Source organism: Callorhinus ursinus, unplaced genomic scaffold (assembly GCF_003265705.2).
Source record: "Callorhinus ursinus isolate GAN/ISIS: 27379988/994484 unplaced genomic scaffold, GSC_fseal_2.0 scaffold57, whole genome shotgun sequence".
Lineage (NCBI taxonomy): Eukaryota > Metazoa > Chordata > Mammalia > Carnivora > Otariidae > Callorhinus > Callorhinus ursinus.
In genome coordinates this window covers 1-16,197 of record NW_027397119.1, presented here as the reverse complement: position 1 = coordinate 16,197, position 16,197 = coordinate 1, and the positions used below count along the sequence as shown (strand labels likewise).

At 41.1% G+C, this 16,197-nt stretch overlaps 1 protein-coding gene and 1 pseudogene across 2 annotated transcripts in view; one reads left to right on the top strand and one right to left on the bottom strand.

Moving 5' to 3' along the window:
- The window catches only part of CR2 (complement C3d receptor 2), a 112,955-nt gene extending 97,977 nt beyond the window's left edge, over positions 1–14,978 (top strand). Inside the window, exons 13-15 of one of the 2 annotated variants that reach the window (XM_073884452.1) lie at positions 10,340–10,567; positions 11,706–11,882; positions 14,053–14,978. In XM_073884452.1, the coding sequence (XP_073740553.1) occupies positions 10,340–10,567; positions 11,706–11,882; positions 14,053–14,315 (668 nt within the window). In that variant the 3' untranslated portion in view covers positions 14,316–14,978. The remainder of the gene's footprint in view (positions 1–10,339; positions 10,568–11,705; positions 11,883–14,052) is intronic. The other variant, XM_025855183.2, reaches the window with a different exon arrangement.
- LOC112811204 (peroxisome biogenesis factor 2-like) lies at positions 5,268–6,136 on the bottom strand (annotated as a pseudogene).
- Positions 14,979–16,197: the final 1,219 nt, after the last annotated feature.

Sequence of the window (16,197 nt, the reverse complement as noted above, 5' to 3'; positions counted from 1 at the left end):
GGAAAAAGGGAGAGAATGTGATCAGGCAGGAGACTAGAACAAAGCCATACACTAGTGATTTAGGGTATATTTTGATCTGTTAGAAGAAACTGTATCTCAAAATTTTAAAGAGAGAACAACTTATATATATATGCCAAAAATAAGGGTAACTACTGTGAAGGGATAAAATATGACTCTAAAAATGAAAAATAAATAATGTTTTTTTTTAAAAGGGATTAATAAGATGGTTAAAAAAGGGAAAAAGAAAAATAAAAAAAAAACAGTTAACAAAAATTAACTTTTTTTTAAGATTTTATTTATTTATTTATTTGAGAGAGAGAATGAGAGAGAGAGCATGGGGGGGGTCAGAGGGAGACGCAGACTCCCTGCTGAGCAGAGAGCCCGATGTGGGACTCGATCCCGGGACTCCAGGATCATGACCTGAGCCGAAGGCAGTCGCTTAACCAACTGAGCCACCCAGGTGCCTAAAAATTAACTTTGATGAACTAATGAATCATGGTAAAAAAAAAAAAAAGCCATGAATTCTATGTGCAGTATTCCCCTAGCGCTGGAGTTCTCCCGTTCTCCTTGATCGGTAAACTTGGTCTTGGCTTGCTGGCTGTTCGTGCTGATCTTCTGGGGGAGGGGCCTGTTGCCGTGGTTTCCAAATGTCTTTGCCGGAGGCTGAATTGCCCCGCCCTTGTCGGTCTGGGCTAAGGAGCTGCTCGGGTTTGCTCTCAGGAGCTTTTGTTCCCTGCAAGCTCTTGGTACAGCTTTGGAGGACCAGGGTGAAAATGGTGGCCTCCCAATCTCCACCCGGAGGAGCCGAGAACTCGGGGCCCCGCTCCTCAGTGCGCCCCCAGAGAAAAGCAGTCAGTCACTCCCATCTCCCTGGTCTCCGGCCGCACTCCGTGCTCACCCGGCCTGTGACCGAGCGTTTCTATCTCTGGCACCCGACCTCGTGTGGAGTCTCCAAACCCAGCAGATCCCTGCGGTGCGCTCCCGCGCTGCTCCTCCAGGGGGAGGGAGGGGCGTCTCCCCGGATCTGCCGCTTGTTGCGTCCCTGCTGGAGGAGCAGTGGCCCGACTGGGCCGCGGATCACAGTTTATGGCCACCCCGAGCTGAGAGCCCGCGCCTCGGCTCCGTCCCTGCAGCTGGCTTCCCCGCTCCGATCCCTGGGAGCTCTGCCGCACTCAGGCACCCCCGGTCTTTCTGTGACCCCCAAGGGTCCTAGGACCACACTGTCATGTGAGGGTTCCACCCCCCGCTTAGCCACTGCAGCGACGTCCCTCAGCGGAGCCGACTTCTAAAAGTTCCGATTTTGTGCTCTGCGGCTCTAGCACTTGCCAGAAGCGGCCGACGGAGGCCCCCTCCCCCGCCGTCTGTCCTCCCAAATATCGCCTCGGATTCACTTCTCCGCACATCCTACCTTCCAGTAAGTGGTCGCTTCTCTGTTCAGAGAGTTGTTGCTACTCTCCTGTTCGATCTCCTGTTGAGTTCGTAGGTGTTCAGAATGGTTTGATCCCTATTCAGCTGAATTCCTGAGACCAGACGAAATCTAGGTCTCCTACTCCTCCACCATCTTGCCTACCCTCTGTGTGACTTTTATTTTGTTGTTTTGACTAATTGCTCTAGCTAAGATGTCCAGTACCACACTGAGTAAGGGTGGTAAGAGTGGGCACCCTTGCCCTGTTCCTGATCTTAGAGAAAAAACTTCCCATTTTTCTCCACTGGGTATAATGTTAGTCACGGGTTTGTCACATATGACCTTTATTACATTAGGGTATGTTCCTTCTATACCCAATCTGCCAAGGGTTTTTATCATGAAGGATATTGTATTTTGTCAAATACTCTTTTCTGCCTCTATTGAGATGATCATATGACTTAAAATTTTTCGTTTTATTCTGTGATGGTTATATTTATTGACTTGTGTTTGTTGAAGCATCCTTACATCCCAGGGATAAATCCCCCTTGATCATAGTGTATAATCCTCTTTATGTGTTTGAATTGGGCTTGCTAATATTTTGTTGAGAACTTTGCATCTATATCATCCAGGATGTTGGTCTACAGTTTACTTTTCTTGTGGTGTCCTGATCTGGCATTGGTGTCAGGGTAATCTAATGCTGGTCTCATAGAATGAGGTTAGACATATTCTCATCTCCACAGTTGTTTGGAAAGGTTTGAGAGGGGTTGGTATTAATTTTTCTTTGAACGTTTGGTAGAATTCATCAGTGAAGCTATCAGCCCAAGAGTTTTCAATGTTGAGAGGTTTTTGGTAGTATACTGAGTATCTTTTTGCTAGTTATTGGTCCCTTCAGATTTTCTATTTCTTTTTTTTTTTTTAAGATTTGATTTATCTATTTGAGAGAGAGAGCACACAAGCAGGGAGGAGCACCAGGCAGAGGGAGAGGGAGAAGCAGACTCCCCACTGAACAGGAAGCCCACTGAGGGGGCTCAATCCCCAGACCCTGGGATCATGACCTGAGCCGAAGGCAGACACTTAACCAACTGAGCCACCTAGGCACTCCTAGATTTTCTATTTCTTCCTGAGTTGGTCTTGGTAGTTTTTATGTTTCTAGAAATTTATCCATTTCTTCTAGGTTATTTAATTTGTGGCATATAATTGTTCATAATAATATCTTGTGGTCCTGTGTATTTCTGTTGTAATGTCTCCTTTTTCATTTCTAATTTTATTTATTTGAGTCTTCTCTCTCTCTCTCTTTTTAGTTAGTCCTGCTAAAAGTTTGTTAATTTTGTTTATCTTTACATAAAACCAGCTTTTAGTTTTGTTGATATCGTCTATTGTTTTTCTGTTCTCTATTTCATTTATTTCCACTCTGATCTTACTGTTTCCTTTCTTCTGATAACTTTGGGCTTAATCTGTTCTTCTTTCTCTGGTTCCTTGAAGTGTAAAGTAAGGTTGTTTATTTGAGATCTTTCTGGTTTCTTACTATATGCATTTATCACTATAAAGTTTCCTCTCAGAACTGCTTTGGTGGCATCCCATAAGATTTGGTATGTTGTATTTCCATTTTTATTTGTCTTGTGATCATTTTTTAATTTCCTTTTTAATTTCTTCTTTGAGCCATTGGTTGTTCAGAAGTGGGTTGTTTAGTTTCCACATAGTTTTTAGTTTCCACATAGATTTTCCAGTTTTCCTCTTGTTGCAGATTTCTAAAAAAAAAATACGTCTATTGTGGTCAGAAAAAAAATAGTTGGTATGATTTCAGTCATCTTAAATTTGCTGAAATTTGTTTCGTGCCCTATCATATGATCTATCCTGGAAAATGTTTTGTGTGCACTCAGGAAGAATGTGTATTCTGCTGCTGTTGGATGGAATGTTCTATATCTATCTGTCAAGTCCATTTGTTCTAGAGTATGGTTCAATTCCAATGTTTCCTTGTTAATTTTCTGTCTGATCTATCCATTGTTCATATAGAGGAACTGAAGTCCCCTATTATTATTGTATAGTTGTCTATTTCTCCCTTTAGATCCCTGTGTATTTGCCTAATAGATTTAGTGCTTTGATGTTGGGTGTGTATATACTTACAATTATTATATCTTCTACATAGATTGGCCCTTTTATCACCTTATAATGGCCTTCTTTGTCTCTTGTTATCATTTTTGGCATGAAGTCTATGTTGTCTTATATAAAGTATGGGTATTCCCATGTTCTTTTGATTTCCACTTGCATAGAATATCCTTCTCCATCCCTTCACTTTGAGCCTATGTGTGTCTTCAGAGCTGAAATGAATTTCCTGTGGGCAGCATGTAATTGGGTCTTATTTCTTATCAAATTCAACTACTCTGAATTCAGCTGAATCTGTGCCTTCAGCTACTCTGGGCCTTGTGATTGGTGAATTCATCCATTTGTATTTAGAGTAACTATTGCTACATAAGGACTTATTACTGCCATTGTATCATTTGCCTTCGGGTTGTCTTGTTCCTTCTTTGTTTCTTTTTCCCTCTGTTTCTATCTTTGCAAAAATGGTGATTTCCTATGGTGATTTGGTCATCCACCTCATTTTTTATGTTTTATGACTCTAGATTTTTGCTTTGCGGTTACCACATGGCTTATACAAAGTGTCTCATAGAGAAAATAGTCCTTTTTATGCTGATTAACGCCTTATCTTTTTGTGTTGTTGGTATAACAAAATGTTGATTTATTTAATCCTTTTAAATCTACAGTCTGAGTCAACGATTCACTTACTTATGTCCTGATCAGCCCAGATCACTGGTAAAATTAAAGAATGCATACAGACTTTTGATATAAAAAAGGCAAATGTAGACTCTAGTAAGGATCTGTTGTTTTTAGCTGCCCAACATCCACTATTCTTATGATGGCACCTGAGTTTCCTGTGTGGTGAACTGCCTGTTCTCCTACTGTGGGTCCACGTGGTACACATCTAGTAATTAAGAGTAGTCCTTTTCTGTCCTGCTTCACGAATGTGTAATCCCAGGGAGACCAATGACAGTGGGGTCCTGGACTTAGCTGGAACTATTACACAAGAAACTCTCACTCCAGGCGGACCAGAAAGCTGGCAGAACATCAGTCTGGAGCCTCTGGTGGCCATCATTTTGCCTGAGCATGAAGCCAACTGAACCCCTCAAAAACAGGTTTTAGAGAAAACCTTAAAACTACAACTGAGGCGCTAGATCTTAAAAGCTCAAAACACCAGGGTCTTATCATTGTCAGATTATGATGTTATAATGCCATCTCTAAAAATAAATACACACTCATCCCAGAGTCTCCAAAATCATTTTATTTTTTTAAAAGATTTTATTTATTTATTTGAGAGAGAGAGAATGAGAGATAGAGAGCACGAGAGGGAAGAGGGTCAGAGGGAGAAGCAGACTCCCTGCTGAGCGGGGAGCCCGATGTGGGACTCGATCCCGGGCCTCCAGGATCATGACCTGAGCCGAAGGCAGTCGCTTAACCAACTGAGCCACCCAGGCACCCTCCAAAGTCATTTTAGACTCTAACCTCTTTCTAGGAAGTAGCAAAATAAAAGAGCATTTTTAGTAGTCTGACAAAAAACTGTCCATTATTCTCGACATTAAGAATTGAATGCAATGATTTAAAGAAAAATAAACATTATTGTTTGCCTAATATAATCAGAATCATGTGGTTTCTAGTGATTAGAATCTCATCATGCTTGGAAATGAACAGAAGACGGTAGCTGAGAAGCACATCCCCTCATAAAAGACACCAAAACAGAATGCTTAGGATGTCTAATATTAAGTTTTGAACCTAGTACAGTTTTCCTTAGAGGAAACAATCTTAGTTTCTAAAGAGCATTCACTGCTGTCATTGCGATTCCTGATTTCAGTGGCTGTACACTGTGTATGTGTGGGCCACACTTAGGACAAGGAAAGTACCTGTCAAATAAGAAACTACTCTTCACACAGTAGTAACAGAACATATGCTCACCTCCTCCGGTCTGAGGCATGCGGGGGCCGCTCTCGGCACAGAGAACACTGTTTGCCGCTGGTGGCTAATGTCTTGTCACTGTTGGGAACACCAGTAAGAGGAATACATCATGAAGATCACTCAGCTTTCAACTTCTGGATATTAATACGTGGTAAGAGAAAAATCCGAAACTCAGCAAAACCATGCCAGAAAAATTCCCTGGTCATATACTCAAAGCCAACTTCACATTTTGTTTCGGGGCTTGTGACATACAGAACGAATGGCTAGGGAACGTTCTGGCAAAGTTGCAAACTTGCCCCTCTGAAGGAAAATCAGGAAATTAATCAGCCCACCTAATTTCAAAAGTTCAACCATGATATTCACGCGCTGCCTGGCTTTGCCAAATGACGCCAAATGGCGGTTTTGAAACAAGTGGTGGCCATGCTGTTGTAGCCACTGAGGCTGGTACCTGGGCTTCGGGAAAACATTGTTTTTTGTACTGAACATGCAAAATGGAATGTCCCATGGTGGCATCTTTAGAGTAAACGGTCAATCGCCACAAGAAAAGCCACAAGAACCCTTTCACCTCTGGTTCAAAGTGGGCGAAGGGACCTGGCTTAAATCCATGAAAGCAGAGAGTAAACTGGGGCCAAACCAGCTGCTCCAGAGCCTTTTAAGTTCAAGTGCATCCAGCTGACTTACTCTTAGCACTCTGTTTGTCCTCTTTGTGTTTTCTCTGGAAGCCATGTCTTCTCTGGAGGTCTCTTAGGAGTCTACGAAATGCCCCCATTCCACGTCACTTTTTCTGAAACATTCTCTGGGAAGCTTGGCTTCTCCTAGCAGAACCTGGATCACCCAGGCTTCTGGACCTGGCGGGCTTCAGAACCGATAACGCCTTATCTTCATTCACCTATAAAGCTTCCAGCCTTCTACTCCTCCCCTTTTATATTTTTGTTGTTAGTTTACTTCTTTTCATGCTGTGAAGTCATTGTGAAATTATAGTAGGTACAGTTCTATTGAATGCTCTTTTCTGTGAGCTTTAATATTATAATTAGGTGGTCAACAATAGAGAGTTACGGTTTTCGGTTTATTCTTCACCTTTGCTAGAGTACTGTGTATTTTCACTTGCTGTTATGTCACTCGCTGATGTCTTTTCATTTCAGCTGAAGACCTTTCAACATTTCTTGTAAGGCAGGTCTCGCGGTGGTGGTGACCCTCCCTCAGTTTTTGTTTTTCTGGGAAAGCTTTTATTTCTCTTTCACATCTGAAGGCTAATCTTGCTAGATAACGTATTGTTGGCGGGCAATTTTTCTTTCACCACTTTGAATATATTGTTCCTCGCTTCCCCTTGATCACTGATTTTTGGCAGTTTCATTACAAGATATTTTGGGGAGGTTTGGGCGCCTGGGTGGCTCAGTCGTTAAGCATCTGCCTTCGGCTCAGGTCATGATCCCAGGGTCCTGGGATTGAGTCCTGCCTTGGGCTCCCAGCTCAGCGGGAAGCCTGCTTCTCCCTCTTCCCCACTTGTGTTCCCTCTCACTGTGTCTGTCTCTGTCAAATAAATGAATAAAATATTTTTTTTAAAAAGATATTTTGGGGAGGGTCTTTTTGCAATGAGATAATAGGGTGTTCTAGTAGCTTCTTGGCTTTATATGTTTAATTCCTTCCCCATATTAGGGAAGTTCTCAGCTACTATTTTTCTAAAGATACTTCTTGCTCCCTTCTCCCTCTCTTCTTCTTCTGGTGGACCCGTTGTCCTTATATTTGTTTTTCTCATATCTAATACCTCTCATAGGGTTTCATCACTTTTTTAAAAATCTTAGTTCTCACTCCTCTTCTGAGTTATTTCTAAATTTCTATCCTCCAGGTCACTAACCTATTCTTAATCTGATCTGTCCTATTTCCTAAACTCTCTAACCTATTCTTCATTGGATTCATTGAATTCGTCATCTCCAGAATTTCTGTCTGGTTTGTTGGTTTGTTGGTTTGTTTTAGAGATATAGAAAACTTTATTGTTCATAAAATAAAAGGGTGGTTTAGTTGTGTCTGGTTCTTTTTTTAATTTCAATCTCTTTGATAAAGAACTCTTCCTTTTTTTCAAAGTTTTATTTAAACTCTAGTTAGTTAATACACAGTGCAATATTGGTTTCAGGAGTAGAATCCAGTGATTCATCATTTATATATAACACCCTGCGCTCATCATAACAAGTGCCCTTCTTCATACCCATCACCTATCTATCTCATCCCTCACCCACCTCCCTCCATCAACCCTCAGTTTGTTCTCTATCCTTAAGAGTCTATTATGGGTAACACCTGGGTGGTTCAGTTGGTTAAGCATCTGTCTTTGGCTCAGGTCATGATCCCTGGGTCTTGGGATTGAGCCCTACATCGGGCTCCCTGCTCAGTGGGGAGTTTGTCTCTCCCTCTTTCCCAGCTCAGGCTCTCTCTCTCAAATAAATAAATAAAATCTTTAAAAAAAAAAGTCTTATGGTTTGTCTCCCTCTATCTCCTTTTTTGTTTGTTTCCCATACCATATGTTCATGTTTTGTTTCTTAAATTCCACATATGAATGAAATCATATGGTATTTGTCTTTCTCTGATTGACTTATTTCATTTAGTATAATACAGTCTAGCTCCATCCACATGGTTGCAAATGGAAACATTTCATTCTTTTTGATGGCTGATAATATTCTATCATATATATATTTACATTTATATGTGTATATATATATATACCACATCTTTGTAAAGAACTCTTTCTGTTCATTAATTTTATTCCCGAGTTCACTGAATTGCCTTCCTGAGTTTTCTTGTAGCTCACGGAATCTCTTTGTAACAGTTGTTTTGAATTCTTAATCACTTAGAGTGCAACATTCCATGCCTTTGAAATCGATCACTTGCCATACAATGTTCCTGTGATTTTTCACAGCGTTTGACAAAATGTGTCTCTGCCGTCCCATTTGAAGTTGCACATAACTTTAATTGTTTACTGCAGTTCAACATAATTGCAATTAGAGACCATTCCTTTGATTTCCAGAAGGTGGCGATTTATAGCTCAAGTGTTTGGTCTCTCTTTACCTGCATTGGCTCTGGGCTGCACTGGGGAGCACTAGTTTTAAAAAAGTTGGTGTAGAAAAAGCTGAAGGCAGAGTTGGGGGAGGTGTGGGTTTAGTCCCTGTTACTTTGTGGGTGCCCACAACCCAACAGGGGCGGCAGAATCCTCAAGTCAGGGTACTCCCAGAGGTCTGAAGGCAAACCTCCTGCTGAAATCCCAAAGCCGATGGCCAGGGAGCAGGTTCCTTCAATGCCCTTTGTTATTCTTGTTTGCCTCTCCCTCCCTTTCCTCTTTCCCCCAGTCGCAGAGGTCCCTTCTCAGAAATCTGCGCAGCTGGAGAAAAATGGGTCCAGTCGGTCACTCACCACTTCTGCTTTCTACCTGCTCCGTTAGGGAAGTCTCTGGCCCTGAAGAGGGAGCTGGCTCCTCAAGATCCTCCTTCTCTGGGGCGCCTGGGTGGCTCAGTCGGTTAAAGCAGCTGCCTTTGGCTCAGGTCATGATCCTGGGGTCTTGGGATCGAGCCCCACGTCTGGCTCCCTGCTCAGCGGGGAGCCTGCTTCTCCCTCTCCCTCTGCCTGCCACTCTGCCTACTTGTGTTCTCTCTCTATCTCTCTGTCAAATAAATAAATAAAATCTTAAAAAAGAAAAAAAAGTTCCTCCTTCTTCTCTGCCTCCAAACTCCTCTCTGTCCTGCCTGGATGGGTGCCTGCTTCTCCCGGCAGGCTGGCTGGACCTCTGCAAATTCTCTAGCTCTGGTGCCTGTCCACCATGTTGGGCTCTCTCCAGTTTTACTTTTTCGTCAGTTGCAGCAAATGTGGGTGGGGCAGTTCCCCCCATTCCCTTGGATTCCAACTCCCTTGGATCCACAGCAGCCTCCGAGATATAATCCACTTAGATTTTGAAGCACAGGTGCGTAGAAATGTAATATACAGAGCCACCTTCGTTCAGTTGTGAATCGCCCTTTTAATCTGGATTCTGTTAAAATATCTTGCTAGAAATCTATTTGGACATCTTATAGGACTGTGATGGAACTTTGTAAGAACATCCAGTATGAATAAAACTCAGATATCCAACAAACTCTACCTTCCTGAGACTTAGAAATCTGAAAGTAAATACATAAGTAAGCTTTAGATAAATACAAACACATAGATAAAATCCAGATAGGAGAAGTCACTCACTGTTCATTGTATGAAGGCCTTCATTGTGTTTATTCACATGATTCTGACAGGCTTGGGTATCTATTTCTAAATTCATATCAGATTCAAACCATCAAATTAGTTTTAGGGAGAGAACTGCTAGAAACAGATACACTAAAAGCAGAAGGAAATGACAGCTGGTCACTTGGAAGGAAGAAAAAAACAAAAACAAAAAAAGTCTCCTAGAGCCACTTATTCTGGCTCTGAAGAGCCCTATAGGAATCAGTGTATTCTGAAGACACTATTGTGTATTTGGTATTGATACAGATGATAGTGGTCTTGAATCATCAAGAAGCATTTCCATCTGCTGAAAACAATAGTCTATGTTTAATAAAGATTTACTAAGATTTCTTTGCAACTTCAGATCTTTGAGGACCAACCTCATCTGTCTTATACCGCCAGTGTCAACCCAGGACTGTCTTCATGACAGACATCAAGCAGGCAAACAACAGCTGCTGAAAAACAAATCAGTTGCCTTTCCAGTTGAATCTTAGCTACCTGGAGAGTCTTGGACTTTTGCAATAAACTGCTATTAAAGTCTCACTTCAGTTATTTCCTTCTCCGAAAAAGTCTTACATATTTAAATCCACCCACCTTAGTTGTGTTCTCAGGGCAAAAATTCAGTCCCAGGGCACCATGGTTGTATGATCATTTTGATTGAAACTGTAATGGAACCTAAAGCTCTTGCTTTCTTTCTAGAAATCTTTTGTCCAAATCCTCCCTCTATCCTTAATGGGCACTACACCGGAACTTCTCAGGGAGACATTCCCTATGGAAAGGAAATTACTTACACATGTGACCACCACCCAGCCAGAGGGATGACCTTCAACCTCATCGGGGAGAGCACCATCCACTGCACAAGTGACAGTCAAGGGAGGGGGATTTGGAGCGGCCCTGCCCCTCGCTGTGAACCTGCTGGTCCTGCAGGTCAGTGCACATTTCCCTATGCCCCCTATAGATCAGAATATCTAGGCGAGAACCTCCCTATTTCTATGGGAACAGTCATCTTGCTTGGGAACATGGCTTTCTTATAAAAGTCAGACACACAGAATTACCTGCCGGGCGAATAACAGCTGGGTTCTAGATGTGCCATGCTGTGTCCCAACTGGTGGTACTCTGATGGCCCTTCCTGCTGGGGTGAGGAGTGTGGGACAGCGAGAAGAGGAGGGAGAGAGTGGGGAGAATCAGTGAGGTCCAGACTTTATAGAGACTATTTTCCCAAACACTAAAAACAAATGCCAAAGAAAATACTCTGTCGTGCCATCTCTGTTACAAGTTGTATTTCGGGGCGCCTGGATGGCTCAGTCGGTTGAGCGGCTGATTCATGATCTGGGCTCAGGTCTTGATCTCAGGGTTGTGGGTTCAGCCCTGCACTGGGCTCCCTACTGGGCATGGAACCTACTTAAAAAAAAAATAAGTTGTATTTCTCTTGGATAGATGGGTGTGCAGAGCAAAAAGCAAATGTTGATGGCTTTATTTTACTTCAGACTTGATGCTATGGAAATAACTAAAACTCCGATGCAGGCATTTGTATTCCTTTTGTTCCTTCTAAGTGTTCTGCTCAGCCTGTGACTGCATTTTGTTGACTCTTCGTCTCACTTTTAGCAACGGGAACTCAAGATGCCCTAGAGAAGTGGAGTTCAAGGTTGTGTTCTCTTTGTGCTCTCCTCTCCCAAAACTCCTTCCTTTTACATATTAGTCTGGCATTAAATGACAGTACCTGACAATCGGGGGCTCATTTGTGGCTGTGATTGTCCACACAAGCTCTGTGCACCAGGGAGGACAGACAGCACTGAAGTGCTTGTTTGCAGATCCTGGTGGTACCCCCATCTGATGCAGTTTGTGGGTAGAGAATACAGGCGATCCTGTTGAAAGGTGGAGAAGTCTACATTAAAAGAATCAGTCTTCCCACTGATCGGTAAATAAGTGGTGCCTTGGGATCTACGTGCCCTGGGTCTTCCTGTGTATCTAGTAGTCAGAGATGTTATTAGATATGTTGATGTATTTGTACTTCTTTGTTTAACTGAATGTCTTTTCTTGTGTTTTGGGGGGATCTTGTTCTTAGCATGCCCACCTCTGCCCAAGATCCACAATGGGCATTACATTGAAGGACATGCATCTCCATATCTTCCTGGGATGACCGTCAACTACACCTGTGACCCAGGCTACCTGTTGGTGGGAAGAGCCTTCATATTCTGCACATACCAGGGAACCTGGAGCCAATTTGATCATTATTGCAAAGGTATTTCTTATTCTTGCTGGGTTTTTTAATGGAAAATGGATGCATGGAGCCAATAAGCCTGAGAGATCTTTCTGAGAAGATTGTGAAATGAGTATCATTAGGGGGACGAGAAAAGCAGGGGGGAAAAAAAGATGGGAAGGAGGCTACCCAAGGATTCTCAGTTCTACGGAAATAGTAGGAAGAACTGATAGAATTTCCAGTAATACAGTCGACATCAAATACCAATTTAAAATGATTTGCAGGCTTTTAACTAATAATATATCTCAGCTCTGAAGGACCTCAGAGGGTCACAAGTGGTCCTCACAAATACCTTAAATAAGAGGCTAGAAGCACACTTTTTTTTTTTTTTTTTTGGTGAGGAAAATTGAAGCATGGAGCAAGGTTGAGAGCAATTAATTCCTGGAATTACTGAATATGGGTCCTTATTATAATTTCTAAGACCAAAGTTGAAGTGCTTATTTCATCTCTTCCCTAGAACAAGTGCCAAGACTTACTGCCTTTATTCCTTTCTATGTTTGCATAAATTTAAAATCTTTTGTTGGTAATATTCTTAAAAACTACAAAATTTGGAATTAAAAATAATATTCTGTGACTAAGCATGGTACTGAGGTCTTTAATAAAAATTATTTGTGTTAGTCTCCAAAAGAGTCTGATGAGATGGGATTATTCTTGCCATTCTACAGAAGAGGAAATTGAGAGAGAGACCCAGTAACTAGTCCATGGTGCGCAGCTCGTGGGTGGTGGGGCCAGCATTGGGCCTCTGCCCAGCCCATGCTTTTAAATACTGCACTATATTCTGTCTCCTTTCAAATGTGGTTCTTTTGACTTTGCACAACTGTAAGTTAGCAATTTGCTTTTTGTCTCCCTTCTTTTCTTTTTAGAAAACTAAGCTAAGGGCAGGGATGAGGTAGGAAGGACTTCAGACATGCTGGTGTTTCAAATGTTAAGGAGCAGTTAGTCCTAAGGGCTGCCATGGTGGTTATAGGACCAAAGGTTCCTCCCCAACCTAAAAGTCTCAGACGTCCCTGGCTAGCCACAGTCTGATTTTAGAGAGAGCGAAAATGAGGTCCTCTACAGAGATGGTAAATGGCTCTCCTGTATTTATTTACAAGAATGGACTGCATAAACTGCAGAGTCCCTGTGTCTCTGCAGAAATAGGAACATTTACCCCTCCTTGCTTTAGTTGCATGGAGAAGTACAAAGATTCAGGGAATACTTCAAAGATTAAGTATTCAAATTAAGACTCTGGGAAGGTTCTTCTCCTGAAAATAAAAGGGTAATATTCTATTCTCTTGGCAGCTGCTTTCAAGTAAAATTCATTCTTGTCTTAATAACTGTCCTCTTGGAATGTGCTTTATAGCAGTCATTCTAGGTTTTTAGCATTAGCAAAATCAGCCAGGAACCTTATTAAGATTAAGATCTTAAGTGCCATTCCTAAGAACTCTGATTCTGACATTTTGAGCTGGAGTTTGGTCTACTTTTAACAAACCTGTCATCATATTCTGATGTAGGAAGACCACAGACCATACTTTGGGAAATACCACTTTACCTTATTGGTTCCTATACAGAAAAAAATAATTTAGCCTCATGTTGGGATAATTACAACTAAAAAGCAGGCTTTGCTTGAAGTTGAAGAAGGTATTGATAGCTGGGCAGAGAAAGAAAGCAAAACAAAGAATAAGCTAAATGAGATAAAATAAAGTAGGAAAATTATGTTTTAAATTTAGAATCATGATTTACTAGTTTCTTTGTTCTATGCATAAAAATGAGCCAGAAACATGCATTCAATCAAGAAGCAAAATACCAGTATCTATTGTATACCTAGAGAGAGTTAATGTGACATTCCTGTTTCCTTACTGTGTGACCCAAGTGGATCCAGTGTTAGAACATGGATATCATTAACTCCCAATCTTTCCATAGTTGCAGAGGTGTCAATAATTAAAAGTGGATGTGTAATACATTCCATATTCTCTTACTTTACCCAAGAAATGAAAGTCAGAGAATTTAAAATCCTAAGATGTTGAGTGGGTGTCAATAGTTCTTGATTGAAAACATGACTCATCTTTGCTTAAGGCAAAGCAGTTTGGGGTCATAGATCTCTCCATTATGTCAGTTTCAACTAACAATTAACAATAAAATATCAATTTCCTTCTGATTTTTCTAATTTCAGAGGTAAAATGTATCCTTCCAGAGTTTATGGATGGAATCCGGAAGGAACTGGAAATGAGAACAGTGTATCGCTATGGAGATAATATAACTTTCGAGTGTGAAGATGGGTATACTCTGAAAGGCAGTCCCCAGAGCCAATGCCAGGCAGATGACACATGGAACCCTCCTCTGGCTATATGTACATCTAGTAAATGGAGCTGCAAGACATGTAGGTCCTTCCTTAGTCATGGTTACTATTCATTCATTCATCTATACCGTCATTGAATGTGGTGTGATGTTTATAGCACCTGCTAAGAGCTAAGGAGTACAACAGGAGCTCCTAATTCTTCCCAGAAAGCCCTTTGCAATGACAATAAGTCAAGCCCTGCTCTTCTCACACTGCTCAACCCATTCATCTCTCCTCAGGAACCCCTCTGAACCTTTTTTTGTCTGTATTACTCTATTGTTGATTGCACGGCACAGTAGTGATTTCTTTATAGCCTGTGGGCCGTAAAGGTCAGGAGCACATCAGTGGTAGAGCAGGCCTTCAAGAATATTTCAATATGAATGAGGGAACATTTTCCAAGGTGGAGAGACAAGATAGTTGGTCTCCCTCACTGGTGTAGGCTACAGGATTTTAAGCTGGTATAGCTGGATAGAGCAGATTTAGAAATCATGTATCTTAAATTGCACATGAGTGAAATCATATGGTATTTGTCTTTCTCTTACTTATTTCTCTTAACATAATACCCTCTAGTTCCAACCCCATTGTTGCAAATGGCAAGATTTCATTCTTTTTGATGGCTGAGTAATATTCCATTTTATATATATACCACATCTTCTTTATTCACTGAAGAACAAAACAGATGAACAGAGGGGAAGGGAAGGAAAAATGAAATAAGTTAAAAATGGGGAGGGAGGCAAACCATAAGAGACTCTTAACTATAGGAACTGAGGGTTGCTAGAGGGGAGGTGGGTGGGGGGATGGGGTAATTGGGTGATGGGCATTAAGGAGGGGACTTGAGGTAATGAGCACTGGGTGTTATATGCAAATGATGAATGACTAAACTCTACCCCTGAAACTAAGAACACACTATATGCTAACTAAATTGAATTTAAATAAAAAATTAATTCATTAATTTAAAAAAATCATGTATCATTGAGCTCAGTAGAAGAGTGGCTCCGTGCTGGCAAGTAGAGAGTGCTATAAGATAGAAAATCCTATGGGAACCTGGGTGGCTCAGTTGGTTAAGCAACTGCCTTTGGCTCAGGTCACGATCCTGGAGTCCTGGGATCAAGTCCCGCATCGGGCTCCCTGCTCAGCAGGTAGTCTGCTTCTCCGTCTGACCCTCCCCCCTCTCATGTGCTCTCTCTCTTTCTCGCTCTCTCAAATGAATAAATAAAATCTTAAAAAAAAGATAGAAAATCCTAAACCCTAAACTTGTACACATCAAGTTGCTGATGAGCAAAATTAACAGTGTATAATCATCCCTTAATGGAAATTAGTGTGAGGCTGCCCTCCACAATTCTTGTAACTCTTTTTTATAATATATTATTGAATATTAAGGTTGTTCAATATCTATTTTTTATAGTTAATCCCCTAAACATGTTAACTGAGCTGACTCACATAATATTTCCAAATTATAAGTTTGACACTCCCTTAATATCAAATTATATTTATTTCTTTGGCAAAAATCTCACTGTTGAACTGACTGGATGCCTTTAGAGTATTCTGGAGATGTGACTGTGAGAGAGAGAAAATTCACATAATTGGAGGAGCAACCTTACCAGATATTAAAACAAAATATAAAGCCACAAATAAATGAATCACTTTATGCCAACACAAAATATAACTTTATTTTTGTAAATAAATGGAACAAAGCAGATATTAGTAAAATAAAGGCTATTATAAATAAAAATAAAAGTATCTTGTGGATAAAACATAATAACAGACATCAATCCATGGGAAAGAAAAAGATAATCAAATGCTATAAGGTAGTATTGAAGACATTTTGACCCTTTCTTTTTATCTTATAATAAATGCCAGGTGGAATAAAGAGAAGTTTTAAAAGTGAACATGGAAAAGCTAAGGTAAAACATAAGAATATTTATGAAACAGCTAGAAGGCGGCCAACTTTTTGAGCTTTCTGATAGCATAAAGAAAACC